The sequence below is a fragment of the Sceloporus occidentalis genome, unplaced genomic scaffold (genome assembly GCF_023333645.1).
Source record: "Sceloporus occidentalis isolate IW3139 unplaced genomic scaffold, rSceOcc1.0.p SCAF_36, whole genome shotgun sequence".
In the NCBI taxonomy this organism is placed as follows: Eukaryota; Metazoa; Chordata; class Lepidosauria; order Squamata; family Phrynosomatidae; genus Sceloporus; species Sceloporus occidentalis.
Window position 1 is genome coordinate 6,245,387 of NW_028317016.1, and position 19,675 is coordinate 6,265,061.

Sequence of the window (19,675 nt, forward strand, 5' to 3'; positions counted from 1 at the left end):
GAGTATTAATAGTCAAAAGCACCTGTGTCCCAGTGAGAAAAATCACTGTGCTTTGGCCGAACCCCAGCAGCTCAGTCTCAGAAACTGGACACAGAATATCCTTTTCCTTATTCACGGAAACAAGTGTTCTTCAGCGCTCAAACGCGAGAGCTGGAACTGTGTCTTGGCCAGTGACAAGTTTTGAAACGGCAACGGACAGGTGGGAAAGTAAAGCTGAAGCACCTCGTTCACTTTCCCATCATTCCCAGGCCAAATGGCACACACTGGTTCCCCAATGCTGTGCGTGTTAACCCTAAGCTGATCCAAAACCACCCTCTCTCTGTGGATATTGTTATTTTTTTGGATGGTGAGGAAACACTCCGGACGTCTGTCCCAGTGCATTTTTACAATTACCCTTAAGTCTGAGGCTGGCTAACATTTTTCTTCCTTTTTTGCCACGCGTTATAAAGTAAAAGAATCTGCAGATTTAAGTACAGTCCAGACGTGTGTACACTTTCAAACCTCAGATTACCTGATGTCTCCTCAATACATGTTTTGCATTAAGCGCTAAAGTAAATCAATGTCTAGACGAGGAAGTCTTATTGTTGTAGACAGTGACAATGAAGACACATGGCGTGACTGTCCCTTTAAAGACAGCACCGGTACCGTTGGTTCTCCCTCAGTTAAATAGCATTGATAATTTCAATGTAAGATACAAGTTAGAGAGATGTGAGTTATAGGTTTGGTTTGTAATTCATTACCTTTAGCCGAGACCCAGGCATGAACACTGCCCCATTAATATTGCCGCCTTTGGCACTCTCTGGCCATCCATCTCCCTTACTGAGCTGTTTGACTTTACTCCTGTATGACAGAGTTGTTTTCAGTTACAAACAGCATATGATCAACTATGGAGGTTGGTTTTTTTTTTTTTTTCTTCCATATCTCCATCATCTTTTCTCAGGTATATTTGTCAGGCAGCGAGCTCTGCAAGCCCTCTTGGTTAACTAGACTGAGAAGAATGATACAGGTGTCCCTACAATCAGAGATCATGATTCCACGGGCCGGGTGTAAAGAAGGAGACTGCTGCTGCTGCATGCCAAATGCTTTAAATTGTGGCAGCTGCCTACCTGTGGAAGCCTAGGTGATGTATGGCATGGAACTGTTTTATTGCTTTAGCAATAGATTGCTGTCAGACTGTAAAACAAATGGTTGTACACGGTAGGTCATGGAGGCTTGTATTAGGTTAGAACACACAACAGAAGATTTCTCAACGCAGCCAAGTTTGTCGGGAGCTTGAGTTTGTAGCACTGCTTATGGTTAACTGCATACATTGCCAAAAGTAAGCGTTTATTCTAATGACTTACAAGAATTCTAATGTGGTGTTGGTGCTTAGTGGTCCTATTTACCAGCCATGAAATAGAAACTGTAAACGTTTGCTTTAAAAATAAGTTGGATATATTCTTTCGTAGTATGTGAATATTTAAACCTAAGACACCTGTGCATTTTATTCTTAGATTTGCTGGAGGCTAATATCCTGTTACACAAGCATTATCCTATTAAGCAAGCATTCAATGCATACCGAGTGGATACCATTAAAACACCCATCTAAGGCATAAATATTGGGGATTCTGTCACACTGTATGGCCATATATTGCTTAGCCCGCCACTTCATCAGAGTACCCCAAGTTTGTTGAGTCCTGTCTCATTTTTCATGGCTGTATTGCTTACCAAGGAGGTGGATCAATGGGGCCGCACTGTATTTTAACCCAAATGAGACTGTCCAGCAATTTAAAGGCCTCTCTGGACATGATTAATGAGGAACCTGTGAGGCAGGAGGGCTTTCTAACCCTAGTGTTTGGCCAGAACCTGTAAATACACACATCACACAAAAATATACAGAAAGGGGAGCCCACAATCATAAAACATGTATCCTAGTGCAACAATTACTGAAAATGCAGTTTCAATGCCAGAATCCCTTTATTATAACCACAGTTTATCTCCTGTGTTATTTATCGAGGAGATATTTTTCAAAGAGAGAGATAACACTCAACAAGAACATCTGGGCTATACTGTGCTGCTACTTGAAATAGTAAAGCACTGCTTATCAGATACCTGCTGTTGGCCCAATTTGTAAAGATGTTTCTGTCTGAGCTTCGGTGGGGCGGTCACTATCTGACACCCCCGTCTCCCAGGCATTAAGGTCAAGGCTTGGGATTCTCATATTGTGAGAGGATGAACATTGCTAAATGATATTGGAAAGATAATTACTGTCTGTAATTTCATGTAACATTTAATTCATGCCAGGTTGCGCTTCTCCCCCGATCGGTTGATTTCTGGTCAGAAAACTGAGGCAGTTTGTCTCTCTTCTTGCCCTATAAATGTACCAGGTCAGGGTCAGATTTATATAACTTACATGTATTCTTGACAGAAGAAGAAGTAGAGATTGCATCTACGTCAGTTGTACAGAATGACACTCTGAGACCATTACCCTGAGAGGTCGAGCAAATCAACAGCACACGGACTCATTTGTGATGGGCTCCACATGCGACTTTCATTTACAGCTAATATGGGAAGCTTACTTAGCACGCAAAGAATGCAATAAAAGAAAGATTTTGCTCAGTAGTTCTCTCTGAAGGGACAAGTAAATACAGTTTTAAACAGTTGTTTTTGATGGAAAATGTTCTTTGTTAAATCATTAAGGCGTATAATGTAATGTAAATGCGATGATGTCAACCAAGGAATGAACATAAATTCAAAATACTGGCGTTTTTATTCGGTTCTAAAGTAAGGCATGACATTGTGCTTTCAAGAGAAATCATATTAAAGTCTGTTCTATGTAATGACCTAAATGCACCCTGTTAATTGGCGGCATACGATTATAATGTGCGTTGGACAATGAAGTACCAAAAGGTCTTTCCCTTAGGATTTCTTAACTGTATCTCCAGCAGTCGTGTGCTTATTTATCCTATGGCTTGGACAAGAAAAGGGTTAAGTTGAATTAATCGCTGGACTCACACCAGCCGGGAATAGACACAAAGCCAGTGCTGGCAAAAGTCCCTGGGAGGTAATGTAATACAATGTATACAAAATGCTTTAATCTTCCATAATAGTTTTTATTTCCCTGGAGTTTCCTCTGAGTTTTCCCGAATTATCCAGCAGCAGCTGCAGTGATTTTTCCTTGAGTATGTCAATTGTCCGTTTTTACCTGTGGATTATTTTTCATTTTTTGACAATGATATGTTCGCTGTACCCTCGTTTTGATTAGAGACAATTACATGGGTTTTTTTGCTGCTGGATTTTAGTTATTCTGAGAAAATTGTGTCTTTAGTGTTTAATATGGAGTTTGTAGTCAAAGTTAATTCCTTAAATTGGGACGTGCCTTTCCAGCTGCCCTTGTAGCTCACTTCCTAGCCGCCCTCCTGTCTGTGAATTGCCAGGGTGTCCAAGACATTGGACATACTTTCACGACTTCAGAGGGTTCTTCTTCAGGGGTCTTATTAATGTTTAGTATGAGATGCAATTAGCATTGGAAAGCAAAAACACCATTTATTTAAGTGTTTTTATTAGATGGAAATTAACTTTTAGTTTTCCCACCATTATAAAAGGGTGTTACCCCATATGGATGGGAATGAAACATGCAAAATATGTTATTCCCCACATCTCCAGATAGGTGACTATTTTATAGTACATTACTTTTTATTAAATATGTCTACTATATTGAATAATAAAAAATATAAAACATGCTGTACCCATCTATACTTTTTCCTAATCATACCAAAGCATGTCTCTGTGCTGAGCTACAACACCATAGCACAAGTCCTGATTTACATATGTTAGATTCTGACGATAACTGGCTATATAAAGGATACCCAGTAATCTTCAGTGACTTAGTCCACCACACCAGCAGGCAAAATCTTTCTCACCGCTGTCTGCTGGATGTTCCTTGGGCAAAACGGCATCCAATGTTCAAAAACAACAGGGTAACCAAAAAGAGCTGCAAACCCTTTATCCATATTTAGGACACAGGCTTCTAGTCGGTTCCTAGCTCACCAACGTTCTCACGGGTGGTCCGTTTTGCATTATGCCGACTACATTTGCATTTCTGAAGAAAAAAATCCTATTATGAAGAGACACTTAAATCCTGTAGTGTTGAGGGTTCCTGGTTCTCCTCGTCTGTGAGCCAAAAGTAAAGTACCTTGCACATTTTCTAAATATGTTCTAGTCTGTTAATATTGTCTGTAATATTTGAGGAATGTGCCGTTTCTCGAGTGTCACCATATGTAACTGACTAACCTTAAGGATCAGTATGGAGACCTGGACTTTTCAATATTTTTATTAGTGATGTTACAGAAGATCTTTAAGGTAAGGTATGTCTTTTTTGCAAATAATACAAAGGTCTGCAACAGGGTGGAACAAGTCCAATGGCAAATGAGCTAAGTAAATTAGAAGAACGATAGAGAGTGTGGCAGCTGCAGTTTAATGTTGCTAAATGTCAAATGGAACGTAAAAATCCCAACGCAGTATATAGTATTGGGGACACTGCTCTGTCAGTGACAACGAAGGAGAGGGACTTAAAAGTAATTATTTCTGATGGGTGAGGCCTGACCTGAGATCTGTGAAGACCCCATCTCCAGAAGGATATTGACACATTGGAGAGAGTTCAGAGGAGGGCTAAAAAAAAAAAAAAATGATTTGCAGGATAAAAATATCAGGAAAGACTAAGATCTTAATATATACAGCTTGGAGGAAAGAAGAGAGGGGAGATGCAGTAAAAACATTTAAATACATAAAGGCATTTAAGTGCAGGAGTTAAGCTTATTTGGAGTAGAAATGTTAGAACAAGAGGCCGTAGTCTAAAACTAGAGGGTCAGAGACTTAGATGCAAGGCAAGGAAGTTCTAATCTACTGAGAGAGTAGTAGATTAATGGAAGTCTCCCAGCAGAAGTGGTGAATTCTAATACAACAAGGGAATTTATGCATGCATGGGATAGACTTTAAGCTATACTCACTGTGGGACCAGACGAAGGACTGATATGGATTTGAATCCCTTACATCAGGAAAAATTAGCAGACTAGATGAGCCAAATGGTTCTTATCTACTGTCAAATTCTACGTTTCTGTAATCAAAGTAGGGAGAAATCTATAAAGCGTTGGAAATCAAAATGGCTAAACATATGTTCTGACAACCAGAGAAATTGTCGAGAATCTTATTAAATTAATCTGTCAGCATTGATCTTCATGCCAGAAAATGGCAGATAATCTCCCATTGCTTTATGCCCAGTTCTTCCTTAAGGAGTGATAAAAGGATGGTCCTTAAGTAACATTATTGATCCCTATGTTGGCTTGTGGATAATTAAACACAGTACAAATGATCTTTGTCAGAAAACACAATTTTTCCCCAATGGGCCTGAATTAGACTACTATACTACTAGTGTGTGAAATCAGAAGTTATTGGGGAACTTAGTAGATGGGTCATTGACTTTGTATTTAGAGGGAACTTTGTCACTAGTGGCTTGGATCTGAGATTGATGTGTCCATTAGCCAGGACACTTCCCCAGTACCGTACAGGAAATGTTTGGGTTTAATATTCTACTGTTTTAGGCAGAGTGGTGAAAATGTATCCTGTAAAAAGAATATATTTTTTTCATAAACATTAATGTAAGAGGTTATTTTTGCTTTGTACTCTAATTGTTGATTGGAAGAATTTTCTATAAATATGGAAATGTAGCTCATTCCATGCAAGCTGTACAGACAGTCCTTCTGGCATTACCACTCCGTCTGTGCACAAAAGAAACATGATGACCAACCTTCTACAAATTAGCATCATTTAACTTTATAGGGGTAGTGGCCATGTAAAGCTCAAAGTGGCCAGTACCCATTTATAGTTAGGTGGTGCCAAGAACTATGCATTCATTTTTCTAGTAATGTAACATGGTCCTTGGGGTTGTTTTGGGCAATCAACAGGGTTTCCATGTTGATTGTTTTACATTTACACTTTGCCCCAAAGTTGTTGTTTGTATGTTTGGTCCTATTGTGGTCTTGGAGGCCATCCTGAAGCCATACAAACTAAAACATAAATATATGCGGATTATAAATCATATTTTCTTTAAATGCCTTTTTTTGTTGGTTGTTTTCAGATGAGAAGAGGAACAGTGTAAATTCAAGTGCAGAGTCTGTCAGTTCGTCAAACGCAAACAGTTCAGTGAACTCGGGCTGTGCTCAGCGTTCCAATCTGAATAACCTAAACTCTAGCGACCCTGACCTGGAAGTGATTAAAGTGAACAGACCAAATTCCCTGTAAGTATGAAGACATTTATGTGATTTAGTAAAGTTATTTTTATTTATTTTTACAGAAAAGAGACATTCCAGCCCCATTGCTTAGACTATTTCTAATATCAAATATGTAATAGATTGCCAATGTCCAGAAGGCCATATAGGTTCTAAAGGCACTAATTAGTGATTTGTTTTAGCATCAAAACTCAGCAGCCAGGTAGAGAATTAGGAAATTCATCCGGAATGAATCTCAAGGTAAACATAGTAAGCACATTTTAGGATTGCTGCATTCATAAATGTGAAATCAGACTTTAACTGTTTACCTTCTGTTTCCATGACAAATAAAATCAGGAAGCAGATTGTGTAACTTGAATTCTTTCGTCAGTACACATTCTTCTGATTAACTGTTTTATTTTACTAGATGGCGAAATCATGTCAGCAACAATAGTCTCAGAAATAAGATATTTCCCCAGAAATTGTGACAATGCTGCACCATTTCATACCTTTCCTCAGAGGGCAATCTACTCATTTCATGGGTCTAGGACACAATGACTTGGTGCGGTTTTGTCATTGAAGCTATACATTTAAACCACCAAGGGTAGTTTAATGAGAACCCATCAGCCTCTGTGTTTTTAGAACTGAAAAGAAAATGTTACTATTGCGTCTCTTTCGATTATATAACTGACAAGTTTTTATGTGTTAAGTCAGGATGGGTGGTCATTTCCTTTATTTCCTCTTAGCAAATTGACCCAAAGCAGAGATGTCAAACAATGCATCTTCCTGTTTTATATGTTAGGGAGCCGTACAAAAAATGTTTTGCGTTACATGTAAGCCCCTCTAAGAACTTACATTGTTAACAATGGTTAACGTGATACTTATGTTTGTCATATTTCTTTCCTACTATCTGTATTACACCCTGACTTCCCTAATTTACGAGGTATCCAAAGAGCATTCAGACTGTGTGTCTAAATAGCTGAGTAATCTTTATCTGTTTTAGCGATGAAATGTTTTAACTCTCTGTCCTCCATGTGCGTTATGAGGAGCCAACTCTGAGTTTTTCCTGGCCTCAGTGCAGCATATTAATAACATTGCCCCAGAGGTCTTGCATGTTAGCATCAGATGTTATAGGCACAACTCAGCCATCATATCCCTGTTCATGTGGTCCCCATTGCAAATCCATGGAGGGATTCTACAGAATCCCTTATACTTTTTTGTGTGAACACATCTCCTGGCATCTGCACCCATGTGCACCCGTTCACACAAGAATTCCAGGGGGGTATAATGCAACCCCCCCCTACACATATTTCGTCCCACTGATTAGCTGTGGTGTAAAAATAGGAGCACAAAGGGGTAATTCTGGAGCTGCAGCGTCTTCTAAAGGCAAGTTGTCAAGCTCAGGGTATCAGAGGGGACAGTGGTGCAGGATAGGACTGTCCCCTCAAAAAATGCCATCCAACTGCTTCCCCCTTCAGGTTGAGCATTTGGGGTTTGAGCAGCTGTGGGACCTTCTGATCATCCTCTGAGACCAAGGTCAGATTCCGCAGTAAGGGTGCACATGCAGGATATTCAAGATGAGCTGTAATCAGGAAGATGGAATTCTGGGTAATCAATATTTTAGAGCACCAAGATCAGGAATCCAGAGTTCAAGGTAATCAATATATCAGAGCTGAGCTGAGGTGAGGAAGCCAGAAAAAAGATAGGCTCAAGTTGGATCAAATACACAAGATCAATGCCAAAATGCATCTCCTTCATTTAGCTTGGGGATGGGAAAAGGGGCAAATGCAGTGGGGAGGGGGGGATTCTCCATGTGTTTGCATGTGTCTCCAAATGCATATAATGGCAGGGGTGTCCCTTTAAATGTAACAGTACTCCTGTGCCATTGTTACTTTGTGTCAATGCAGAAGCTGTCAGAGAGACCAGTCTTTCAAAATACTACCTTCTCTCTTCAAGAACCTTCTCTCTCTAGAGTTGGTGAGGATTACGTTAAAAAAACAACCAAGCTTCTCAAATATCAGGCGCTTGTTTTTGTTTTGGGGGGGATAGGTATTGCCCATTGTCTTGGTGGAGAATGATATCCTAAATTTAAATCTTTATCTCTCTCTTAATTCACATATACACGATTCCCAGAAGTTAGTTTAAATAATAAACGAAAAGGAGTACAAATAATGGCCTCAAGCTCAGTGCGGTCACTTACTAAACTTTTATAAACACATCCTCACTAACTTCTAGTATAAGAACAACAAAGTTTGGCTCCTACCCAATTTCAGTTTGTCAAAGTAGGACTCCCAATTCCCAGCAAACTCATCATGTTGTTTGGTGCCCTCGGTCTCTGTCTTCCCCCAGCAGGTCCATCCAGGTCTCTCTGTCTCATTGAACTGTGTCTGAATGTAGCGTTACTTGGTGGCATGCAATGTGTGTATTGATGTATATTTTCTGTGTATAGAACTTTTTGAAGGTATAAGTTTATATTTATTACGGCTGTGGCCAAAGAGCTGTTTTGAAAACATAGCCCGGTAGGAAGCGAAGGTGACTGATTTCCATGAAGTGGGTTTTTAGCAGGTTAACGCAGAGGCATTTTCTGTAGCTTTGTTCTTGGTGAGCGTTCACCACAATTGCTATTACTTAGCTGTTTTTTTTATCGCATTCAATTTGTAACAGATTTCCCAAGCTCCACATGTATTATATTCAGTGCTTTTTTTTTTTTTATCCTGCTCCTGGCAACAGTGGAGAGCAAGTTTGTTATAATGGGAATGTAATAGCCGTTCCTTTTATTTTAACATTCCTCTGTGGGAGGCATCCATGAAACACAGGTAGGGTTTACGCCTGCTGGGAGTGAAAACTGAAATTGAAAATATAGCGTGACCGTTCCCACGACCATTCTCCTATTTGAAGGCTTAGAAATCAGCTGGCACGGCATACATAAAAAATAATTATAGATGAAATAAGTGTACGGTACACTAAACATATTGTGTGTGTCTATGTATGTATATATATGTATGCATGTATACCGTATTTCCCCATGTATAAGACGCACCTTTTAGGGTCTAAAAACTGGGTGTCTTATACAGTGGTTGTAGATTGTAGAGGGGCGGCACATTTCAGGGGAGGTGCAAAAACGCCGCCCTAAACGCCCCTACAGCAATTACTACTTCCCAGTCCCTGCAGCCACGCTGATGATTGGCCCCGCCCCTTTCCTTATTGGATTCACACTGCTCAGCAACTCATCTAACAGTGAGTATAAAATTAATATTTGGGCTGCTGAAAGTTAGGGGAAGTGGGGGTTAATTTATGGGCAGTTATGGTTAATGGGGTTTTTAGGGTTAATTTATGGGCAGTTATGGTTAATGGGGTTTTTAGGGTTAATTTAGGGGCAGTTATGGTTAATGGGGTCTTTAGTGTTAATTTAGGGACAGTTATGGTTGATGGGGTCTTTAGGGTTAATTTAGGGGCAGTTAATGGATGGGAGTGGTGAGGGTGATGAGTATGAATTTCATGATGAATAAAACCTGAGTTCAATAGCTTTATGTAATAATTTTTTTTCAAATTCCGGGCCCCAAAATCAAGGTAGCGTCTTGTACATGGGGAAATATGGTGGTCTGTTCAGTGTAACCATGCATTCACACATACACTATATGGACAAAAGTATTGGGACACCTGACCATTACACCAACAGGAACTTTGATGACATTGCATTCTTAATACATAGACATTAATATTTAGTTGGTCCCCCTTTGCAGCTATAACAGTTTCCACTCTACTGGCTTTCCACAAGATTTTGGAGGGTTACTGTGGGAATTTTAGCCCATTCAACCAGTAGAGCATTTGTGAGGTAAGGCACTGATGTTGGACAAGAAAGCCCGGCTCTCAATCTGTTTCAGTGCACCCCAAAAGGGTTCCGTGAGGTTGACGTCGGGGCTCTGTGCGTGACGGTAAATGACCCCTTCAGCATACCAAGACATTTTGGGCAATGCTATGCTTCCAACTTTGTGGTAAAAGTTTGGGCAATAATTGATCCAAACATTGATGTTTAAATTGCCTTGCTGACCTGTTGCCTATTCGTGAATAGAATATATTAGTGTCACTTGTTTTTATTCTCTGTCTCAGAAACAGAATATAACCACTGATATGTTATACGTTATTAGTCATTTTATACTCTTTGTATGTTTGGTCACATCTGTAAGACTCATGCTGTTTCCTAACATACAGTGTTTGTATGTAATTTTATATATACTGTGTATATATAGATAGATAAATGTGATATGTGTGTATGTGTCTTTTAAGTGAATTATTTTTTGTGTATATTTGTGATCCTGCCCCTATCGTTAATGTGATGTTGTGCGATGCGGAAACACTGTTCTCCCCATACCCGGCATAGTCGCAATTTCAGAAACCATTCTTAATTGGCAATAGCAAGTCGGGGAGTAAAATGAGCGACCTGCTTTACACATCATTTAATTACACCCCATTGGATATTAAAACGAACAAGAAAATGAATATTCCGCTGAAAGCTTCTCCAAGAAGTTTAATAACTATGAGAAGGAATTTTTAGAAACTTAATCCAATATTTTTGTCTTTTTTTGTTTTTTTGTTTCCCAGTTCCCCAGATTGTGTTGAAGTTTATAAGTTTATTATTGTGTAGATAAATGATTCTTTAAAAAGTTATAGAGTTTGCTCCTGTGATGTAAGCCACAAAGCACAAAGTGTCACTTTGGATTATGATAATACTGCTCTCCAGCGCACGGCTTCCTTGTGTAAAGGGTCCGCCACCTTGTATATTTAGACAGCTGCCAATTTAGCTGAAACTTTACCTTGCCTGCTCTGGATTCAATTTTCACTTAAATTTTTTTTCTCTTTCTGGCAAGATCCCCTGTTGAGTCAGACTATGGCAGAACCGTTGGAATTAAAGCAAATATGACAGTCACGCGAGCAAACATTACTTAAGGAGTGCATAGCCTACATGAGTTTCATTGTACATCAGTTCTGCCGTTAGGGCTTTTAGCATAATGCAAGTTCATTTATGAAAATGCTCGTAATTGTTTTGGAGACATTTAGTTTGGAAGTTTCCTCTTAGGAGCTAGGATAGATGGCAGTCTAGCATTATCTGATGAATTACCTTCATTGAAATTTACTTATCTCCTCTACCATTACAAAAGTGATTGGAACCAATCAACAACCATCAGCAACTTAATGTTTCAGAAATAACAATGGGGGGGGATCATTGTGCAGATCCTAAGAAAGTACTCCCAATAACCTAACTGTATGTATTTTTGGGCACCAAATTCATACCAGCATTTGAAATATAAACTTGATCTAGCGTAAACTCTTCTTTAATCACACAGTCTAGACAACTGGACCTATTTTTTTCAGTTGAGGTCAATAATATGACCAGCGTTTACTCATGGTTTTTTTAAATGTCCTAATATAGTTTACCAAAAATCTGCCAAGAATGCGGTGTTTGCGGTGTCAATAATCTAACCACTGAGATTTCTCAAACTAAAAATCCATGCATGTAGCACGCCGAGTGACTAAATTCTCTCCATGCTGATAGTGTGCATGAGTCTCGGCTCAGCGTAGTTTAATACTTCATGAAAAGAGCTTTGTAATCAAATGAGCAGACTAGCTCTTGAACTCGTGCCAACGCTTTGCTCAGAGAAATAAATTGCTCTTCCTGTTCGAGGTAAGCGGCGAAAAGAAGGGAGTTTTTCAAAGATCTCTCTCCGAGGACCTTGTCAAAAAAAGGGAAGAATGACAAGCCCGGATGTGTGGTGTTAACAGCCGTTGCATCCTGATGGTCCTTCCGTGTTACTCTTGTGATATCTTTCTGATTCTCTACACAGCGGGACTTTTAATAGAGTAAATGATTTATTTGTATTAATAAAAATTCAATAGAAATCTACAGGATACTGTATTGGTATTATTTATGTAGTAACATTATGAATTTTGTTATGGTTAAATATATATTTTTTTTATGCTTATTTTGTCCCTTTTAGCTTTTTGTTGCCTGATCACGCAACCCTTCCCTCCAAATTGATGAAAAGGTGACATTGGCGTTTACAGTGGTGATCCATGTTGCACACACACATCCAAAAAATTATCAAAATCATCCATTTCAGTAGCAATAATCTCTCAAGTGTGTATGTGATATTAAATGTATATATAGTATACACACGCGTAAAGACGCTCGAAGAAAACTGGATAAAATGGATTTTACTGCCCTTTTACAAACGTCGTTGAACCAAAATTTAAGAAAATTATTTTGATGATTCATTGGAAATGCAGTTGTGGCAATTCTTGGTAAAAGTACAGTATGTGATTAATCTTTTCAGTGTTTGGTGCTCTTTAATATGCGTTGGCTGCATTCATTCCAGGCACTCCAATATACAGGCGTTTTATGTTAGGTACTCCTTTTTTTTTTTTTTTTTTTTTTCTGTTTGTAAGACATAACATATACATTTAACAGCAGTATCCCTCCGCTTTCAAGTATGTCTGAGTAAATGAAACATGTTGACATATTATCCTAGTTATTTACAGTGCAAATGATGTCTGATTTAATTTGCATTAGCTTTAATGTATACATTGTGCACAAAACAAATGCAATAACAAGACTCGCCACTAGAGGCACTGCAGCACCATAATATGCAGCATTGTTACAGCTAAAACATTTGAGAACTCATCTATTCATTGGCATAATTTACCCAAAAAGTGAATAGGAAACTGTGTTTAGTTTACTTTTTTGGGGGAAATTTTGCAATTTTGAGTTAAAGTTAAATTATCTGTAACATATCACATGTTTTTACCATTATGTAGTCTGTGTAACACTAGAAAGCTATAACACTTGAGGAAAATCTTTTTCTTTCCTTTTCCTTATATTTTTGTTTAACAGTCTGTTTTTAGAAATCTAAAATAAATCATGCACAAAATAGTATATTTTAATGTATGATAAATAAAAATGTCATTAAGGAATGTACAGCATATGCATTCCTATGCAGTACAAATGAACCAAAGACAGCATTAAGCGGTGAAATTTGGGGTCTTGAGAGAGAGAGGCTAGACATCAAAAGAGCTACATCTGTAACATAAGACTGTTTGCTCTTTCATAAAGGGGCCTCTGCAATTTACACCCCCCCCCTACCATCCATCAGATATTTTGGAGGCCAGCTATGTTCCAGGATGTCAGTGTCACTTCTGATTTACATCAGCTCCTTCCATGATGAGTCAGATTTACCAGTATCTGGTGGATTTACCTCAGATTACAGGTGAAATAAGGACCTTTAGTATCTTTTGCCTTATCTGGCTTTAAAAAAATGTCAGCGACCAGATGGAATCCTCAAACTGTACGTAGAACTTAAGCTCCCATCTCTCCAACACTTCTCGTATTGAATAAACAAAGCTTGCTACCCCGCTCTGCCGCAAATCTAGAATCAACAATTTATCGTCTTAGTTAAACACGTGAATTTCCAGGGACAGCATGGTGTCCGTATCAGTGAGCTAATAAAGCACGGTAATTATCAGTCTGCAAGCCGTGTCTATGGCTACCAGAAGTCTAATAAATTAACGAGTATAACACATCATCAGCCTGCCCTGCTTGTTTTCCAAATCACTGATTAACACCTAACAAGCAGACACGCACACACACACAAAGCCCGGTTATAAATGTACATGAAACAAAAAAATAATAATTTTAGTGACCTCTGGAAGCTTGCTGCACAAGGTTTAGTTATGTACAGGGTATAAAAGGCAGGTAACGTACTAGTTGTAGCTTATTGTTAGATTAGCCATACAAACGCCCTGACTCCTTATGCTACCTGTGAGAAAACAGAATAGCTTAGTTTCAACAACTCTGCCTGAAACCCTGAATAACTGAAGTCTTTAGATGAAAGGATTTCATTGTACAAGCATTGGCGTAAACAGTCAGTTAAGTGTGCAGTCAGTTAAGAGGACCCAAAATATCACATGGTTGGTTGGAGCAAAATCAAATAAAACCAGGTTTTTGTCGATGCTAAATTACATTACTGTAACCATGAGCTGAAACTATCAATGCATTATTAATGGACAACCCTACGGAGTTTCACCAATATGGGTTGAGCTGGCCCTGCATACTATAAATTGGTCCTTCATAATATGTCAACGCTATGAAGAAAACTCCAGCAAACCTAAAGTTTAGTGAATAAACATGCAGAGATTAAAGACTTATCCATTGGAAAAGTGCGTTCATCAGATTTAAACCCAACATGCCCATGACTGTGTGTGTACACTTTGATCACGGAATAAAAGCCCTCTATATAGAAATAAGTTCCCACCTGTAGCAGAGTAGTCATTATTTTCCATCTTAAATGAACAGCTGGAAGTTGTCTGGGAAAAATTTGGAAAAGTGTATGGAATTACCCATGAGTTCTGTACTTTTCATTGTTTACTGGGACATGCACATGCCTGATTGTAATAAAAAACATAATATGCAAATGAGAAACTGACATGTTACCATATGTACAAACCATGCGAACAAGTGCATTTTTTTTGTCTCAACCTCAGCAGATATAATAATTAATGTAATGTGATAGACGTTTTTCCACCCTTAGGAGATTTCTAAGATTCTTCAGCTTATTAACGATAATCAGACATGCCACGAACGTCTCTTATAGACCGTAGAATGTACGTCTTTATTGTGCACACAGAAGCCACTGAGCTCCGTTTGCTGTATGGACATCCAGTCGTGTCTTAAGCTTTGCAGAATTATTTGACCCATCATCGTATGATGATTTACATAGTTATGGGTTTAGCTTTCTCATGTTTTTTTCTCACCAAGCCTGGGTAGAAGGAACAGGGATTGTTACTGCAGTTAAAATAAAAACACATTGCTTCGAATATATATATATATAATATATATAATTACCTACACCTGGAATGAATGCAAACGACTTGGGTTTATTTCGGCCTGTGATTTATGTGACCGGTGTTCACTTCTTTCTGTCGACGTGTACGTTCCTCACTGTGCACAGTACCACATACTAGAACGCTGGATGTTTCATGTTCCACTTTTAATATGTTTTGCAGATTGAACCCGAAAAATATATCTGGCTTTTTGTCGAGGTAAGTTTTGGAACTGAACCTCTTATAGAATCATGGTTCTTTTTGTGGTTTACTTTATTTTTTGTGAATCAGATGCGTCTTAAAATTTACAAGGAAACCATAAATGTATATATATTTTTTTTTAATGTGGGCCTGGAAGTCCTTGGCATTTTAGGGGTGAAGGTTTTGTCATGGATGGATGGCCTTTGGTCAGAAAAAATGGTTGATCTACCGTAATCAGCATGGGTATTTTAAAAGTAACTCACAGAAGGCTATGGATATGCACAGCAGATTGAGCACCCAGGGATGATGTTGTGTACCTCAAGGCCACATGCCAACGAGCTGCTTCCTGGGTGAAAGTAACACAAGCGGCTATTTCCCATGCAAAGAGAGCGCTTATCCCTGTCCCTACATGCAGTGCTACTATGTGAAACTGAAATATTCATCACTACACTTTAAGAATCCATGGGAAACAAGCTTACCTGCATGGAACTATATTATGATCAATTGCTGGCTTCAACCAATTGCCACAGAACCTCTCACAGCAGTATTATAACTAATGCACACAAGTACATTGTAGTCGATACTGATAAGGCTATATATTGTGATTTTTGGAAGAAATTTGTTGTGGCTCCTTCATATTGTTGACATGATTTTGTATTTACAAAAATGCAGAGAAGCCTAGAAACCAGTCCATTGCTTATTGACGTGACAAGGCTACCTTTTTAAGTTGGCACCAGGTTCACTTTTTATACATAACCCCCATAACTGTTATGAAGGAAGTTACTTTTTACATTGTGCACCCATTACCTTATACAACTTACTTCTGCTTCATAATTGGTTAGCAATTTGATACGTTTTCAAAAGGAGCATTAAAGATGACCAAATTGAGCCTTAATTTGGATGCATTTGGATATGAAAGCCTTGTGCATCAGATTTATTTCTGGTGTTGGATCGTTGGGTCTTACACTAGATGCGAGCTGGTTTTAGAAGAGTGTAAGCATGCAGGTTACGTTAGCGGACTGGTAGGACGATTGTGCTAGACTCGGAAATCTGTTTGCTGGGGTCAAGTGGTTGATTAGGTGCGAGCATCAATAACACAAACTTGAAATAGATTATCAGAATTTGTGTGAGAAGTTTAACAGTACAGATTGGTTTTATGCGCGTTCATGATTTTTCTGGAAAAAAATTTCTATAAAATTTACTGGGTTCTAGTAATTGAAAAAAACAATCTTCAGAGAATTGCATTTTTTTATAGTGCTGTTAGGAAGGTAACACTGTAAAGAATATAATCTTCTGTCACTCCTCAACACTATGCCTGTAAAGCTCTCATTCACAATGTGCCCTCTCTTGAAAACTTTTTTTCTTGTTTGCTTTTCATAGGGACCTTATTGCTATTTTGATAACAAAGGAAGTTTGATTTCATTGACGTTACTTTAGTCTTTTTTGTATACTGAAATAAGGTCTAGCTACTTGGTGCTCAATGTGTCAGCAACACAGGTTACTCATGACTTTCCTGCTTTCGTTACCTTCACCAAAATATTTCTCTTCTTACTGAATCACATTGTCTAGTAGTGTCCAACACACATGGAAATGAACACGTTTGTCACATGTTTTTAGAGAATGGTGTGTAAAGCTGTTACAGGTGCTTTGGGTGTCCATTAAGTTGTAATCAAAGATAACCTGAGTAAACAAAAAATGCAGTTTTAATGAATGATGATTTCACGTATAGAATAACAAATCTATTCAACCCTACCTGGGCCTTTGTGAAAAAGGATTACTAAATCAACCAATTAACCAAATATAAATGGTAGTTGTGTTCAGTTTCACTACACACGGAGGCATGATTACTGCCACCCCTGTTGAACTTAAACATCAATTTAATTGAACCAGTCTTGCAAAGTCAAGTACGCTAAAAGGTCACAAAAAGCAGCACATGATGCTGCGATCTGTCAAAATTCAAGAACAGATGGGAAACAAAGCCATTGATGTCTGTCACTGTGGAAAGGGTTACAAAGCCATTACTAAGGCTCTGGGACTCCAGTGAATCACAGTGAGAGCCACCATCTGCAAATGGCGAAAACTGGGAACTGTGTGAACCTCTCCTGGAGGAGCTGGCCTACCAAAATTCTTCCAAGAGCACATAGACGACTCATCCAGGAGGTTCAAAAAAAGAACCCAGACAAACGTAAAGAACTGCAAGCCTCAGTTAAGGTCAGTGTTCACAATTCTGCAATAAGAAAAAAGTGTGAAAATGATATCCGTGGGAGAGTTGCAAGGCGAAAACCACTGCTGACCAAAAAGAACACAAAGGCTTGTCTCAGGTTTTCCAAACATGTTGGTGACACCTAAAAACTAAAACTTTTGGAATAATATTCTGTGGACTGATGAGTTAAAAGTGTAACTTTTTGGAAGACATGAGTCCTGTTATAGCTGGCATTCCACAATATGAACATCATACCAACAGTAAACTACACTGGTGGTAGTCTAATGGCCTGAGGCTGCTTTGTTGCTTCAGGGACTGGGCGATTTTAAATAATTAATGGAGTCGTGAATTCTACTCTCTACAAAAAAAATAATTCTAAAGGAGACTGTCCAGCCATCAGTTTGACTTAAGCTCAAGTGCAGTTGGGTTATACAGCAGGACAATGACCCAAATCGCACAAATAAATCCACCCCTGAATGGCTGAGAAGAAACAAAATTAAGATTTTGGAGTGGCCTAGTCAACATCCTGATTGGAATCCAATTAAGATGCTGTGGCACGACCTTAAAAAGGCAGTTTATGCTCCAAAACGCTCCAGTGTGGTTGAATTAAAACAATTCTGCAAGAAAGAGGTAGGGTCAAGATTTCTGCTAGCCAAGGATGGCTTGGCTTTCCAAGGGCCAAGACTGAAAGCAGCAGAGTAATGCATACTAATTACAGGGCAGTCCAAGAGACAAACCACAGCCTCTCAGAAAATGTTTCATTACACTGTGGTCACTTTTTAGAGATTGTGTATTTATCCTGTGGCTTTATGCGTTAACGCCTTTTTGTTATTATATAAATGTTAAGGTTTTTTTTTTAGGTGTGTAAGATTGGAACTTACCGTTTGGTAAACTGTGAGCGTTTGGGCCACTCATCTTTACTTCTTGCTTGTTTTATTTACGTGTTTTAAAGCATGTAGAGAGAAAAATGCGTTTATAAAGAAATGAACTGTCATAAACTGTGGTAGGAAATCATGGGCTAGATTGACTAAAAATGTAACTTTTTATTAAAATACAGATTGCATATTTTAAAGCATATTCACTTATAAAGTACTTAAGTCCTAGTTCATAAAGTCGAAACCAGGGCTTGAAATAATGAACACCACATCGACATTGGAATATCTACAATTAAGCTATCTAGTTTCTAAGAACTAGGGAAATATTTGTAACGGAGATTACCATAAAATCTCCAGATATTTTACGCACCTGTGTATCAATCTTCTCTTAAAGAGTCATTAATAATTTATCATATCATTTATTAGGTTAAAAGATCTGCAACAACTCAGATCACATGTAATTGATTAATGAATTAGTCACCTAAAATGTCAGTAATCAGTAATAGTCCCTATGATGATTCAGATACCTATTGGGACCTCAAGGAGGCTAGAAACCACTATGGCACCAACTCATGCTATATATTGTATATACGGGTGTGCTCGCTTGCTCATTATCATATGTCTGTATAAAGGTATGGTTTTTATTTTTATTTTTTGGCAAGCCTCCTGGTGTTTCGTAACTTTGTATATATTTTTAAGTTAAACCTGCATTAGAAACTATATGCTTTGTATATGTAAAAAGGTAACCATTAAACATGTATATATATATTATGTAGTTTACATCGCAATTATTTTGTGAGTCAAAGCAATGTGTGGAAACACAGTAAATGGAAACAGAAGGTTGTTACGTTTATTAATATTATTTTTAGATTGTTTCCCTGCAATTCTGGGCAAATACGTGTTTAAGACTGTGTAATTATTGTAAATTAAAATGAATGGTGAGTGAGCCTGTCTGTATGGAGCATTTTTGTTCTGCCAAGATGAGCTACACTTGACATGCTTCCGTGGACCTTGCTTACCCCTATTTCAGTCTCACTTGTCTGACCTTTGAAATTGATCCTTTTTATTTTACTTTTTGTCCAGATTTCCATAAGATTTTTCTTTTTCTTAATGTCAACGTAGCCTCTATTGTAAAAAAAAAACAAAAAAACTTATTGTAACATGAAGATTCAAATGGCCTTAGCTTGTAATGGCATTGAGTATTGGGCTGTGGTATCCACTCAGTCTATAGTATTTAACAAATGCCTAATCTAATCTTTTCATGGAGATGCAGACAA

General features: G+C 38.3%; 1 protein-coding gene across 1 annotated transcript in view; it reads left to right on the forward strand.

Annotated features, from left to right (window-relative positions):
* LOC149297890 (rho GTPase-activating protein 26) overlaps window positions 1-19,675 on the forward strand; it is a 154,578-nt gene that overhangs the window by 116,102 nt on the left and 18,801 nt on the right. The window contains exon 20 of the mRNA XM_089488026.1: window positions 6,116-6,275. Within this exon, the coding sequence (XP_089344152.1) occupies window positions 6,116-6,275 (160 nt within the window). The remainder of the gene's footprint in view (window positions 1-6,115; window positions 6,276-19,675) is intronic.